Source organism: Mesoplodon mirus, assembly GCF_964341445.2.
Source record: "Mesoplodon mirus genome assembly, chromosome: X".
NCBI classification, from domain to species: domain Eukaryota; kingdom Metazoa; phylum Chordata; class Mammalia; order Artiodactyla; family Ziphiidae; genus Mesoplodon; species Mesoplodon mirus.
Genome location: NC_138981.1, coordinates 114,792,604 through 114,808,438, shown reverse-complemented (window position 1 = coordinate 114,808,438; position 15,835 = coordinate 114,792,604). Strand labels below are relative to the sequence as shown.

The following is a 15,835-nucleotide window of genomic DNA, read 5'->3' as shown; positions in this document are numbered from 1 at the left end:
TAGCATGATGTCTTTCTTCATCCCTTTACCTGTATCTTTATATTTAAGATGTGCTACCTGTAGACAGTCTATAGTTGGGTCTTATTTTTATATTTACTCTGATAGTCTCTATCTTTTACTTTGTGTAGTTAAACTATTCACATTTAAAGTGATTAGTGATGTAATTGGATTAATATTCATAATGTTTATAACTGCTTTCTCTTTATTGCACATATTCTTTGTTTTGGTTACTTTTAATCTTCCTCTCTTTTCCTGTCTTCTGTGGCTTTAACTGAACATTTATGTATGATTCCATTCCTCTTAGCATATGCTTCTTTTTCAAATTCAAACTACCCTAGATTGTTTCACTGGTAGTTCAGTTACCTTATAATTTTCATTTTACTTATCCATATGCTATAATCACCAACACATTATTGCTGTTATTACTTTGAACAAAGTTATATATTAAATCAATTTTTTAAAAAAGAAAAGGTTTTATTTTCCCTTTATATATTCCTTCTCTGATGCTCTTATTTTCTTCATGTAGATCTGATTTTCTGGCTTATATACTTTTCCTGAAAAACATATTTTAACATTTTTTTTTGCAAACCAGGTCTACTGGTGACATTTCTTCCATTCTTGTTTGTCTGAGAAAGACTTTCTCTTTTCCTTTTTGATGATAATTTTGCTGGAAATAGAATTCTAGGTCTTCTTTTTTTCTTTCAATGCAAAATATTTCATTTACTCTCTTCTTCCTTGCATGATTTCTGATGAGACGTTCAATGTAATTCTTATCCTTGTTCCTCTACAGATAAGATGGTTTGTTTCTTCTTCTAGCTTCTTAGAAGATTTTCTCTTTGTCTTTGGTTTTCTACAGTTTGAATATGATATGCCTAAGAGTAGGTATTTTGGTATTCAACCTGCTTGTTATTCTCTGAGCTTCTTGGACCTGTGCATGTTATCTATTATGAATTTTGTGAAATTTTGGGCATAATTCTCTCAAATATTTCTTTTTCTCTCTTCTCTCTCTCTTCTCTTTCTGGAATTGCAATTACACATATTATACACCTTTTGAATTTGTCCCACAGTTCTTGGATATTATTTTCTGTGTTTTGTTTGTTCTTTTTTTTTTTTTTTTTTTTTTTGCGGTACGCGGGCCGCTCACTGTTGTGGCCTCTCCCGTTGTGGAGCACAGGCTCCGGACACGCAGGCTCAGCTGCCATGGCTCACGGGCCTAGGCGCTCCACAGCATGTGGGATCTTCCCGGACCGGGGCACGAACCCGTGTCCCCTGCATCGGCAGGCGGACTCTCAACCACTGCGCCACCAGGGAAGCCCTGTTCTTTTTTTTTTAATCTCCCTATTGTGGTTTGAGAAGTTTCTACTGACATTTCTTTAAGATCACTGGTTCTTACCTTGTTTGTTTCAAGTGTGCTGATAAGCCCATGAAAAGCATACTTCATTTCTGTTTGTATTTTTGATTGCTAGCATTTCCTTTTGATATTTCTTAGCATTTCTATCTCTGTATTTACATTATACATATGTTCTTGTATATTGTCCACTTATTCCATTACAGTCCTTTACATATTAATAATAGTTATTTTAAATTCCCTGTCTGATATTTCCAAAATCTGTGCCATATCTGAGTGTGTTTATGATAATTGCTTTGTCTCTTCAGACTGTTTTCTTGCCTTTTTTCATGGCTTGTAATTGTTTGTTAAAAGCAGAATATGATATATTGGGTAATAGGAGCTGAGGTAATTAGACGTTTAGTGTGAAGTTTTATGTTAATGTGACTAGGAGTTAGGCTATTTATTGTTTGCTGTATCTATAGATGCTAGAGGCTTTAGTTTCCTCTAGTGTCTTTGTTTATTTTTTCTCACCTCTTTTTGGTGGGTTTCTCTAAGAACTCCTTCTTAAATAGGATCTGTGTCTTTCTGGTGGAAGGGTATGGGGGGGAGTGAAAGTGGCCTATAATATTACGATTAATCAGTCTGTTAGTAGACTTAAGTCCATGAGCTGTAACCCTCATAAGTTTTTCTCGGCCTTTTTTTCTTTCCCTTTAGGTGTTACAGGAAGGCTAGGAGGGACTGGAGTTGTCTACTTGCCCCTCTTCTAGGTATATTAGGCTTTGGTAAAGTTGTGTCTGTTGGAGAATAGGCATTTGTTATGGAGAATGCTCATGGTGTATTTCTAAATTATTACTTTCCCCCTATCCCTGCCAGAAAAAACGAGGAGATTTTTCTTAGATCTTAACCATGAGAACTTTGTGTGTTTTCTTGAGGTAAATCCCATGGGAATGTGGGGGACCCATAAAACTGAGGACCCAGGAATTTTCAACTCTCAGGATAGTTCACATTCAGCCTCTATCAGTTTGTCAGAATTACCATTTAAGGGTTTCGACTAGTTTATAGCTTCAGTGGCGTCTGCTGCAGGTGTCTGAGATCCAGCAGATCTCAGCTGTGATTCTCTGTAATTGCCTCTCTTTCCAGATTTCAGGGTAGCAGTTTGCCCTGTGACCTTAACTCTCTGATGGGTCTAAGAAGAATCATTGATTTTCAGTTGGTTCAGCTATTATCTTGTTGTTGAGAATGGGAATGATAATTTCCAAGCTCTTTACATGTAGCCAAGACCAGAAGTCTCCCAATGTCCAGTTTTCAAGGATGGAGCATGTTGTGGAATTAGCAAGGGTACTGGTGTTAGAGTGACCTACACTTAAATTCAGGCTGTGGCATTTAACTAGAGATATTATCTTGTACGAGTCACTTAACCTGTCTGAGCCTCAGTTTCCTCACCAAATAAAAATAATTCCAAATACATATGTTAATGTTAAATTTAAATGAGAGGACATATGTGAGCAAGTTCATTACAGATCCTGGCGTATACTTTGCAGGTATCACATAAATGTCAGTTTTCTTCTTCCATTAAGGTACCTGTGCTTGAAAACAAAGACTGGAGTCCAACCCATTGTGTGGCATTTATCCTAGGAATTTAAAAAGTTCTTATAAAGTATTTGCCATTCTCACATGCTGGAAAAACTACCTTGAAAAAAGTAACCTGCCTTTATCAGGACTGTTTTATTCTTAAGGGCTTGAAGGGAACTCAATAGTTCATTTATTCCTGTCTTCCAACTACAAGTAGACTCTCCTTTTTAAAAAAAATCCAGTCTTTTACTGAAAAGGCCCATGAAAACACATTTTTTTATGTCTAGGTCTGGGTAAAGAAACATCAGCACCAAGTACCAAGGATACTCATTTTTCTACAGTTATAGGATATATGTCCTGGGTTGGGATGGGGGAGAACTTACTGAACCATTTAAAGAGGGGTGATAGCCTGATCACACACTTTACATATCAAACCATATTGGAGAGTTGTGTCCCTTTTTGAGCGCCATAATTTAAGAAGGAAGTTGATAACAGTAGAGTGTGTCCAAATAGGGGTGACCAGAATAGTGATGGGGGCAACAATAAATCTAGAAACCTTGCTATATTTGGATGTGTATTAATTTATTAGATCTATTTATCTGTATCATATATCTTTCTATATATTGTTAAAAATAGACTATTTTCTGTTTGGTGCCAAATTTTTCGTAACATCTCTGATTTTACATTGCTCCGACTTTTCCTGGATATAATGCTTGACTTTTTCCCAGGAAAGAGACAGAGGAAAACCTCCCCTAGCTTAAGCGTACATTATTATCTGACCAAAAAAAAAAAAAAATCAATCGACTGAACTTCCTGGCCCATTCTAGCCCTTGGCTTCATTTCATGAAACCTCAAGTTGCCAACCTCAAGCTGAGCATCACTTTTCACCTAGTGTTGGTTCCTATAAATCCCCAAGGAGCCTTTGCTTGAGCGGTTATGGTTTGGTCTGTTGTCCCATGATACAGAAGTAAGGGGGTTGGGCAAAACCCAGAGATGTGCTAAGTGGATTCTGAGCTGTGAAAGTTGGAGCAGGAAGCACATGTGAGCATATGAACCCCTAGCCCTTTCCCTCTGCAATATGTGTTGTTGTTATTCTTTCTGGAGAAGCGTTCATGATCTTTTGTAATTTTCTTTTTCTATCGATCCAGCAGTGCTAGTAACAGAAACTTAAGAAAAATGTTATGGCAGTACAGTCTGTGGAATTTCACTGTCGTATATCTTGCACATTAGAGAACAAATGCACTGTGCTAGAGATGAAATTTGACTTGTAGAGAATTAATTGTAAGGTACCTTAGATGACTGAGATCCACAGGGTAGTATCTCAGCAGCAGTCTTTTCTTCTCTGAATTCGTGCTGTCCCAAGACAAAGGTGAAAGTATAACTCTGCTTTGTTGGTCTTTGGGCTGCAATTTCTTCCAGTACATTTCCATTTGGAGAGGAGAAGCCAATGGGAAAATAATGAGCCTAAAAATGAACTTCAGTTTCAAAGATTTTTGAGGATGTGTGTGTTAGCTATAGGGCTGAGGGCAACTAGAGTGAAACCGTTGCCGGGAGACACTAGTCTGAGTTGACTACTTCTACTTTGTGGTTGTGTGACCCTGGGACAGTGCTTAAATTCTGCTGAGCCTCAGTTTCATCACCTATAAAATGGGGATTGCAATACCGAATTCAGAAGATTGTTGTAAAAAGTAGATCTCGTAATATACTTGGAAATGCTTTGTAAATGCTAAACCATATAGCTTGGGAGTACTTTTAAGACAAGGAAGGTGTATTATTTATCTCCATCTACCTAGCACTTATATACCCCCTAGTACTCAGTACAGGGTCTAGTATATAATAAATGATTGGTAGCTGAAATTAAAATGAATGAATAGTTTTTAATCTCCAAATTTCTGATGATTTTAAAGAATTAATTGACTGGTCCTTTGTATTGGGTTAGACGATCTCTTGGCTTCATTCAATCTTTAGATTCAAGGATTGAAAATAAAGTAGCGTGTGGCGTTAGGAAGAGACTGTTATAAGATAGATAAACTTTCTAAGAATTGCTTAACGTTCTAAACAAAATAAATGTAACAAATGAACATTTAGCAATTGATGAAAATGAAGATTAACTTTCTCAAGTGGGCTTGGAAACCCAGTAGAATTGCTCTGACATCTGCTCAACATTCCTGGGCATGTCAGAAACCCAAGGGAAGAATCTAGCAAGTGTGTTCTACCTTGTGAGGGATCTGGGGCAGATGGTGGTGGTACAACCAAGAGCTCACTTCTGCCACAGATGACTGAGAAGTTTGGCTAAGTGATCCCAAGGAGCTGTTGGAATGCAGTCTGTCTAGTAGTCTGAAAGTGGTAACAATTTGATTTTTCAAGGCTCATGAAATAGCATCATTTGGGGTACATCTGTCATGGACCTTTGCGCTTTGGAAGGAAAGGAAAGAAACTACTAAGTTAATTTTAAATGTCTTGGGAAACTTGGTTGTTTTTGTTTGTTCTTAAACTATGTCTTATTTCTTTGAAAAATCTATTATTGAAGTTTTATCCTTTCTCTCATATAAATGTGGGACTCTGGTTATTTGGGATAAATTGTGTCTGCAGTGCTTCAGTTTGGAGAAAATGGGATGGTGACATTATTACTTTCTCTCTCAAACCAATGACACTGATCAGGCCTTATGCCAAGGGGTAGGGGCAGCAGATGTAATCCTGAACCCGTAGTCTCTGTAGAGTAGATAAGGTTTCCAAGCCATGTGGAAGCCGAACTTACCAAGGAAGCTTAGCAGTTATCCTTCCAGATGTTCAGCTTGCAAATACCAGAGGTGTTATTTTCAGTATCGAATGTATAGATAAGTGCATGTGTTGTTTTTCTCCATCCAGATACCTGTTTAGGGGATAAATTCCACTTTCAGGACTGTCAATCTGTCAGCTCCCTTTAAAGTTATCTAGAGAAAATCTACCTACATGATGAAATTTGTGATAGCTTTTATTCTTGGCTAAGAACTTGCCTTTCCTCCAGGGATGAACAGGCTTAAATTGTTATGTGAGTTTATATAGTATATGGTTTGTTGTCAAATATTTATCTCTGTCTAAAAATGAAATGTCTCTTTTTTTTTTTTTTTTTGCGATGTGCGGGCCTCTCACCATCGTGGCCTCTCTTGTTGCGGAGCACAGGCTCCAGACACGCAGGCTCAGCGGCCATGGCTCACGGGCCCAGCCGCTCCGCGGCATGTGGGAGCTTCCCGGACCGGGGCACGAACCCGTGTCCCCTGCATCGGTAGGCGGACTCTCAACCGCTGCGCCACCAGGGAAGCCCAAGATGAAATGTCTTGAAATACAATTTCTTTTTAACTGAATAACTCAATGTGAGAAAGAGAAAGAACTTCTCATTTAGCCAATTTTTAATCAATATTTTTATGAGAGGCCAGAATGTTAACTGAATCCTGGCTTTTGTCATTTGAAATATAATTTGTGTGCTTAAGAATCTACGTGCACATCGGGGTTTGGACTTCATGTTCAGAAAGGAGAGTTGGTTTATAGGAACAAACAGCTGCAGGAGTAGAGGCAATGCCAGAAGTAAACATGAGTCAGTTATTTAAGGCAAATGGGACCTTAATCACTACAGCAATAGAGAAATCTCAAATTCAATTACACACTGGATTTTCATGCTTTAATTTGTGGGCATTTCTTTATCTCTTATTTTACAGAGGCCTTTGAAATCGTTGTTCGCCATGCCAAGAACTATACCAATGCCATGTTCAAGAACAACTATCCGAGCCTGACCCCACAAGCTTTTGAGTTTGTGGGTGAATTTTTCACTGATGTATCTCTCTATATCCTGGGTTCTGACATCAACGTGGATGACATGGTCAATGAATTGTTTGACAGCCTGTTTCCAGTCATCTATACCCAGCTAATGAACCCAGGCCTGCCGGAGTCCACCTTAGACATCAATGAATGCCTCCGAGGGGCAAGGCGTGACCTGAAAGTATTTGGGAATTTCCCCAAACTTATTATGACCCAGGTTTCCAAGTCACTGCAAGTCACTAGGATCTTCCTCCAGGCCCTGAATCTCGGAATTGAAGTGATCAACACAACTGATCACCTGAAGTTCAGTAAGGACTGTGGCCGAATGCTCACCAGAATGTGGTACTGCTCTTACTGCCAGGGACTGATGATGGTTAAGCCGTGTGGTGGCTACTGCAATGTGGTTATGCAAGGCTGTATGGCAGGTGTGGTGGAGATTGACAAGTACTGGAGAGAATACATTCTGTCTCTCGAAGAACTGGTGAATGGCATGTACAGAATCTATGACATGGAGAATGTACTGCTTGGTCTCTTTTCTACGATCCACGATTCCATCCAGTATGTCCAGAAGAATGGAGGAAAACTGACCACCACTGTGAGTACCATTCTACAGTTTTCAGAGGAATTGGATTCTACTGGGAGTAGGGCAGCCTGGCCCGTAGCAGGTGCTGATGGAGAGAAGTGAGAAAAAAAGTGGGCAGGGATGATAGAGGGACTGAATAACCTCACAAAGCTAGGCAGCATGTGAAGTCCACAGGTTATGGAGTCCTAATGCCTGGCTTTGGATTTTAGCTTCACCCACTTTCTTGCTGTGGGACCTTGGGTGAATCATTTTATCTGTATGAGTCTCGTATTGCTGATTCATAAAATAGGGCTAAAAAGAATATCTTCTTCATAGGGAATAACATGTGTTAAAGCACTTAGCATGTGCCTGGTACATGGTAATTCTTCAGTAATTATTAGCTATTATTACCACTGTTGTTAGTTATCACAACCTTCATGACAACCCTGTGAGGTAGGAACTGTTATCTCCATTTTGTAAATGAGGAAACTGAAGCTCAGTGAAACTGTAACTTGACCAAGTCATGATTCAGAAGTTGATCAGGTCTCCCTTTAATTAGGTTATCACCACTTTCTTTGATTCTGATTTCACTCTTGTGCTCTTAATCATATATATCACATTACTATTTTGAGTAGTGACTTTATTTTTTAAATTTATTTTATCGAAGTACAGTTGATTTACAATGTTGTGTTAGTTTCTGGTATACAGCAAAGTGATTCAGCTGTACATATGTATAATAGTTTGCATCTGCTAATTCCAAACTCCCAATCCATCCCTACCCCCCCACACCCCCTTGGCAACCACAAGTCTGTTCTGTATGTCTGTGAGTCTGTTTCTGTTTTGTAAATAAGTTCATTTGTGTCATATTTTAGGTTCCACATATAAGTGATATCATATGGTATTTGTCTTTCTCTGACTTAACTAGTATGATAATCTCTAGGTCCATCCATGTTGCCGCAAATGGCATTATTTCATTCTTCTTTTGGGCTGAGTAATATTCCATTGTATGTATATACCACATCTTCTTTATCCATTCATCTGCTGATGGACATTTAGGTTGTTTCCATGTCTTGCTTATTATAAATAGTGCTGCCATGAACATAGGGGTGCATGTATCTTTTTGAATTATAGTTTTTTCCGGATGTATGCCCAGGATTGAGATTGCTGGGTCATATGGTAGCTCTATTTTTAGCTTTTTTAAGGAACCTCCATACTGTTCCATAGTGGCTGTACCAACTTACATTCCCAACAACAGTGTAGGGGGGTTACCTCTTCTCCACACTCTCTTTAGCATTTGTTATTTGTAGAGTTTTTAATGGATGGTCATTCTGACTGGTGTGAGGTGCTACCTTGTTGTAGTTTTGAGTTGCATTTTGAGTAGTGACTTTAAACATAGGAGACCCAGCTGGACCCCACTAACTAAACCTACACAAGAACACAGGTGAGGCAAAACATTCATGTTTTCCAACAGTTGTTTTTGCAGCCTTGATTTATACCAGTGTAAGGCTGATAGGATTTGTGATGGGGGTGGGACAGTTTTGTGAGGCAGAAGCTTGATTGGTTTCAGTCAGACAATGTTAGTTACATTGTACCTGCTAAGCTAGGGTGCACACATTCAGAACCACAGGATGCACACACTTTTCAATACAGAGCAGAACATACAGCCAAGAGCTACCAGCCAGATCTCACTAAGGTGATGGTGACTGATTCCTGAATGTTGCCAGCTTTGTAGAAGGACGTGGCATAATAGTATAATACACTACCCTTGTTGAGCTCCTACCACACTTGAGGTGCTCTGCTGGCCAGTTTATGTAATATTATTTCTTAGTAATCCATGGGATAGGTCCTAATATAGTATTATCCCCATTTTACACAGGAGTAAATGAAGCTTAGAGGGCTTAAATATCTTGCCCAAATGTCAAAGGTAGTTAAATAGAGGTGGGGGAACTGGGATTCCAACCCTGGCTTGTTGCCTTGCTCGATTCGTGCTCTTATCTTCTATATAGTGCAACTACTGTGTACTCCGAGCCATTGCTTACCCAGAATGTGGACAGCAGAATGGGCCATTTAGCCCTGTCTTTAAACTCTGGAAGTACAGAACGATAGGGGTAACTGGTTTCTTTGGTGAATTAAACTAGAAAGGAGGACAAAAATGATGCAGCCCACAGGATGGCTACTTACGGAACTGCTCTAATTGCCCCATTCACAATGTTAGCCGTTTGAAACACATTTGCTGAGAAAATATTTTATAGTAAAATGAACAGAAATGTCCTAACGATAGTGTTCTTCAGTGGCTAATTATTCCTTTGATTGCTTTCTAATTGAAGGCCAGATTCTAGGGCCTTATACAAAAGTAAATCTCACAGAACTAGAAAAAAGAAAAGTCAGTGCATTCGTATGTTCATTCACCTGAAATTGATTGAGGGCCCACTATGTGTCAGACACAAAGCAAGAGTGCCAGGGGTGTGGAAATGTCTTCAATAAGAGGAAAAATAAGGAGATACCATTAAAGACAGGGTATGGGAGTGTTGAAAGTTTGCCTCTGATATTGGTCACTTGACAGCAACGTCTTGAAAACATGTATTCTCCTCTAATGCTTTTAAACACAGAAAAATAGGGTGGGGAGCTGGTAGGGGATTAAGTCCACTAGTTTGATCAGGCTCTAGACATGAAGGTTTGTTTAGTAAACATTTATTAAGCATCTGCTCTGTTCGTGGCTCTTTGCCAGGTACTGGGTACTCAGTTACCCAAGACATAGTTCTTAAGTCTTTAAAAGGTCAGTTTAGCTTCATTGACAGATAGCCGTGTAACTGAATAAATTTCACTACAGTGAACATCTCACTATAATGTGAATGTTAGAAAGGCCGTAAGAAATTAGTCTAGTCCCACTGATTTACAAATGAAGTAAAAGTTCAGGAAGTCTTGCCCAAAGTTATAAAATTAGTGGAAGAGCCAGAAGTAGAGTCCAGGGTCTTCTGCTGCTACAATCTAGCACGCTTTCCACCACGCCCCCTCCCAGACTTTCACTCTAAAAGCTCCATAAGGATTTTGCAAAGACATCATGAACTTAAATTGAATAGCTATTTTGGGATGCCAAACATGCTATGTTTTAGGTGCGCATGTGCCCGTTTGTGTGTGTGCACACGCACACCCACAGAGGGAGTACATTTCATGTCATTATCATTCAGGAAGAAAGGCCTTGGCTGTCAAGAGGCGCTCAGTGATGCAGTGCCTTTCTGTTTTGGCCATTAAGGGCCTGACTGCTCCCAGCTCCCAGCTGGTGATGAAAGCGGTGAAGCCTGCCTTCCCCGGGGAACGCCTAAACTAGAACAGAAACCATATGTAAACTCTGCCTTGTTACTGTTTTATGATCGCCAGCTCTAAGTAATATATACCAAATGGTGTGGGTGGGGAATCATTGGCCAGGTGTGATCCAGCTATACTCTGTATGGGCCAGAAGGGGGCTGGGCCATCTATGGGGGCTGAGGGGAAGTGAGGGCTGGGTGGACTGCAGAACTCTATTCCTGCTAACAAAACCACAGAATGCCCCAAAGCCAAAGCTGATTGAAAACTAAAGCATTAATGAGATTCTGCTGTAGCACCTTCGCCTTCCTGTTGTGATAAAGTGTAAGAGCCTGCCAGTTAGTCCTGCTTGAGGTTAAGCTGTGGCGAGAGACCTCTTCGAAAATAGGCTCTTCCAGAGCTCTGTTTGGGACAGCCTTTTTAGCTAGCTATAAGCCATGCCATGAGGTCTGCCATGCAGGGACTTTGCTCAGCTGTTTTGGTGGCCACCATCTACCCCAGATCATAAAGGACATTTTGGTCTTATATAAATGAATGGGGCACTGTTAATTTTTTATAATTATGGCCTATTAGTGTTTTCGTTTTCCATAAGATGGTCTTCAGTTCTTCAGACTACCAAGTGAAGGCATGCAAGCAAATGTTAGGGCGCTGTTGCTGACAGTGCTCCTGTAGGTGGTAAGCATGTAGTTCTCATACTTGGCTCATCACCACAATCATCTAGGGAACTTGTTAAATAGATTCCTGGAGCCTCCCCACCTCCCCCCGAGGATTCTGATACCGTAGGTCTGTGGAGAGGCCAGAGAATTTGTCACTTAAAAAGTACTCCATTTGATTCTGATACTTCCTTGGAAGCAACTCCAGCCACCTTGTTTAGTAGACAAGGTAAGGCCCAGAGGTTGGAAGTGAATGACAGTTAATGGCAAAGCTGTGACCGTGGACTCTTCATCTGTCAAATGGGGTTGATATATGGGGATTCACTGAAATGATAGGTTCAAAGTACCTGGCAGAGTTCGAGGCACATGGCGGGTACTCACTAAGCCCCAGTGCAGTACTCTTTCTACAGCAGTTTTCTAAGTGCCAAATAGATAATGAGATTTTCTTAAACTTGTTTTTAAGTGCCAAGATGTTTAATGTTATTTTAATTTAAAGGCGTGAATAAAAATAGCAAGTATGTGAAAATGTGTGAATGTGTGTGTGTGTGTGTGTGTGTGTGTGAGAGAGAGAGAGAGAGAGAGAGAGAGAGAGAGGAGAGTAAGGGAAAGAAAGAAAATTTTTACTGAAAAGTTCAAGAAAGTATTAATTATGGGACTGTAAATAGATCCATCTTGATTCTTCATCTACATTTGTGAACTAGGTTAAGCATCATGGCCCCAAGTGAGTACTGAGTAGGTCTTTAATAGTATTTGGGGGACTTCCCTGGTGGCTCAGTGGTTAAGAATCCACCTGCCAAGGCAGGGGACACGGGTTTGAGCCCTGGTCCGGGAAGATCCCAAATGCCACCGAGCAACTAAGCCCATGTGCCACAACTACTGAGCCCACACACCACAACTACTGAAGCCAGCATGCCTAGAACCCATGCTCCGCAACAAGAGAAGCCACCACAATGAGAAGCCCACGCGTTGCAACAAAGAGTAGCCCCCTCTTGCTGCAACTAGAGAAAGCCCGTGCGCAGCAAAGAAGACCCAACACAGCCAAAAAATAAATAAATAAAATAAATAAATTTATTTTTAAAAAATAGTATTTGGGTATCATATGGGTAGTATCTGGGGGTATCATTGTTAAATTTATCAGCATGTTACTGAATTCCATATCTTATACCTTGAGGCAAATACAAATATGTACAGTTTTCAATACATATACTTTCAACATTGTCGTTACACCACACAAATTGTTGAATGCTACAACCTTCTTTTTACAATGCAATTGTTCTTATTCTGAAACCACTTTGATTGTAATTACTATATCCCTATATGTGGATTATATGCATAGCCATTGTACATTTCAGATCCATTGATAAAATGAGTAATAATCAGCATATTGGATGTTTATTGCTATTCCAGAAAGTTTCCCAAAACTTTCTGTGATTTCATTTACTTTCTTTACGATCCCCCCCAAAGTAATTACTCACATATCCTCGCGTGGCTGTTTGCACTTTTATGTTTCCATTTGTACTCGTGTTCTTTATTGATTCATCTCAGAACTTCTCGGCATTAGTGCTTCCTCTCCCATAATTTCATTATCTTGACTTGTATGCTTCATTGAATGTTGTGCAAAACTGCAACCTTTTCTACCTTCACTGTTTCTCCCTTTCTTTCCTCATTGTGATATTCCTTTTAGCACTATCTGAAATAGGATTCATTTCAGGGAACATTTAGTGAGCATCTAATTGTGGAACCACTGATAGACACCGGGGGCACAAGAAGTGGCTGGAAAGATGACCCTGACTGTTGTTGTCCTCAGGGATCACTTGGCCAGTAGGTAGCGGAGCTAGGATTCAAAGCTGGATCTGTCTGACCCCAAAGCTCATGCTTTTCCTAATTACTCCATATTGCTCTTTCAAAGAGTTCCACTCTCTTTTCACCAGAATCTTCATTCCTTGAACGTAGGTTAAGTGGATCTTTATTATCTTATTTAATATCCTGTACTACTCTCTACTGTTTTTCCAGCTTCACAATCAGCTTTTGAATTCATTCTCCCTCCTTGAAGACTTTTGCTATAGTATTTCCCAATGAAGTACTAAAAAGCATGAGATTTTTCGTCTTCATACACTTAAAGGCACAGAGTAGTTTCTAGGGGAAGAAGGAATGTTTATGTAGGTGATGGAAGACCCAGTCACACAGTAAAATGACTTTGTCTAGAATCTCTATGCACCATGCCAGTGGTGAGGTATAGGTTTTCTTCCAGTTGCAATGTTTGGAATCTGCCTGTTGGACCAACAGATAGTTTTTAATGCATTTGCCTTTGATTCTGGACCTTAGTACGTCCAGGTCTCCATTATTGAGTTTCCTTAGTAGTAACATTGCCTACTGAGAACCTAACATATGCTTTTATTTTTTTTAACATCTTTATGGGAGTATAATTGCTTTTACACTGGTGTATTAGTTTCTGCTTTATAATAAAGTGAGTCAGTTATACATATACATATGTCCCCATATCTCTTCCCTCTTGCATCTCCCTCCCTCCCTATCCCAACCCTCTAGGTGGTCACAAAGCACGGAGCTGATCTCCCTATGCTATGCGGCTGCTTCCTACTAGCTATCTATTTTACGTTTGGTAGTGTATATATATGTCCATGCCTTTCTCTCACTTTGTCACAGCTTACCCTTCCCCCTCCCCATATCCTCAAGTCCATTCTCTAGTAGGTCTGTGTCTTTATTCCTGTTTTACCCCTAGGTTCTTCATGACATTTTTTTTTCTTAGATTCCATATATGTGTGTTAGCATATGGTATTTGTTTTTCTCTTTCTGACTTACTTCACTCTGTATGAAAGACTCTAGGTCCATCCACCTCATTACAAATAGCTCAATTTCGTTTCTTTTTATGGCTGAGTAGTATTCCATTGTATATATGCGCCACATCTTCTTTATCCATTCATCTGTTGATGCACACTTAGGTTGCTTCCATATCCTGGCTATCGTAAATAGAGCTGCAATGAATATTGTGGTACATGACTCTTTTTGAATTATGGTTTTCTCAGGGTATATGCCCAGTAGTGGGATTGCTGCATCGTATGGTAGTTCTATTTGTAGTTTTTTAAGGAACCTCCATACTGTTCTCCATAGTGGCTACATCTATTTCCTTTGGTAGAATTTCTGAAGATATCTTCAGTGAAATCAGTATTTATTTACGTGTGCCAGGAAGGTCTGGGGAAGATTCTCTGTTGATCCTCAATAATAATTCACTCTATCAAATTCTTATATTTTGCTGTCTGTGTGAGTGACTGTAACTCATCAGAATTTCCAAGATTAGCCGTACCTTCCTCTCTGCTTTTGAAGGCTGAGGTTATTTCTCAGGTGTCAGAATGTCAGTGTTTTTCTCCTCATGCTATCACTTTGGACTTTCATTTTTTAGTCTCCTATAGAGATAGATGCCTTGTCTGAATTCTTACAAGCTGTTTTCAGTACCAAGTGATTTCAAAGTGTTAAAAACAAGTACATGGCTAACTACCTAATTACTGTCTGTAGGTCAGCATCTAGAACTGTGGTAGGCAACTTCATCTGCATGAGGTCCATTTCTGGAAAGACAAAAATGTTTACAGGCTGCCATCTTTTTTTTCGTTCTCAAAAAAAAAAAACTTTAGTGATTCCCATGGGGAAAATATATAGTTTTAAAACATAGATTACCTACTTAATGATGAGAAGAATACAAATGAAAAAATTGGCATCACTTTCAGGCACTAAATGTTAATTTTGGGACAGGTTTCAAACAGTGGTCACACAAAGGAAGCTTTTTATAATGCTTCATCCTGAAATTATGTATATTATGGGTCATATTAGGGAATTAGATGGGCTCCTCATAAATCTAGAATTACTTGCCTTTCCCTTGGCAAGAGTGTCAGCGTGATTATATGTTGTGAATCTTTAGAGAGAAGTTTTTCCTCCTTTCTGTGGTCTCTGGACTGATGTGGCAGGAAAATGTCCTCAAGAACTGGGAAACATCTGAGATTTTTACCCTAATTGCAAACTAACAAGTTACCTGGCCACAGTTTCATGGATGCTGGATAAAGACGGGAGATTCCTGGCTCAGAGATGCTGGACAGTTTACTTCTCACAGCGATAGCAGTAGCCAGAGTATCAGCATTTGTGCCAGTTCCCCAAGCCTCAATTCCCACCGGGAAAGGCAAAGAGGACCAGATGACTCCTACACACACAGTGAGCTGCATTACAAGAGAGCAGCCTTGAGCTTAGGGAACTCAAATCTTTTATAATAGGTAGTAAGAGTACTCATTCTTTTCTCTGAAGGGTGACACCATCACTGTCTTCCAAGACTACTCACTATACAAAGATACTTGATAAAGACAGTCTGGGGGGTAAAGTGCCTCTGTTTATAAGACATGCAGAAACACAAGAGACCCACGGAAAATTGTCTTGCAACATGTGATTCCCCAGCCTTGGATGGCTGCAAAAACCTCTCAAGTTCATGATGCTTTTGGAGGATCAGGCAAGAAAATAAGAAGTTAGTGAAAGACACTTAGCTCAGCCCTGACTGGTTGGTCAAAAGGCTGGGCTATGTCCCACCTGTTGGAGGGTAGCAGAAGGCACATCCAAAGATAG

At 39.8% G+C, this 15,835-nt stretch overlaps 1 protein-coding gene across 1 annotated transcript in view; it reads left to right on the top strand.

Moving 5' to 3' along the window:
* Positions 1 to 15,835, top strand: part of GPC3 (glypican 3) — a 439,276-nt gene that overhangs the window by 213,520 nt on the left and 209,921 nt on the right. Inside the window, exon 3 of the mRNA XM_082610706.1 lies at positions 6,598 to 7,292. Coding sequence (XP_082466832.1) covers positions 6,598 to 7,292 — 695 coding nt within the window. The remainder of the gene's footprint in view (positions 1 to 6,597; positions 7,293 to 15,835) is intronic.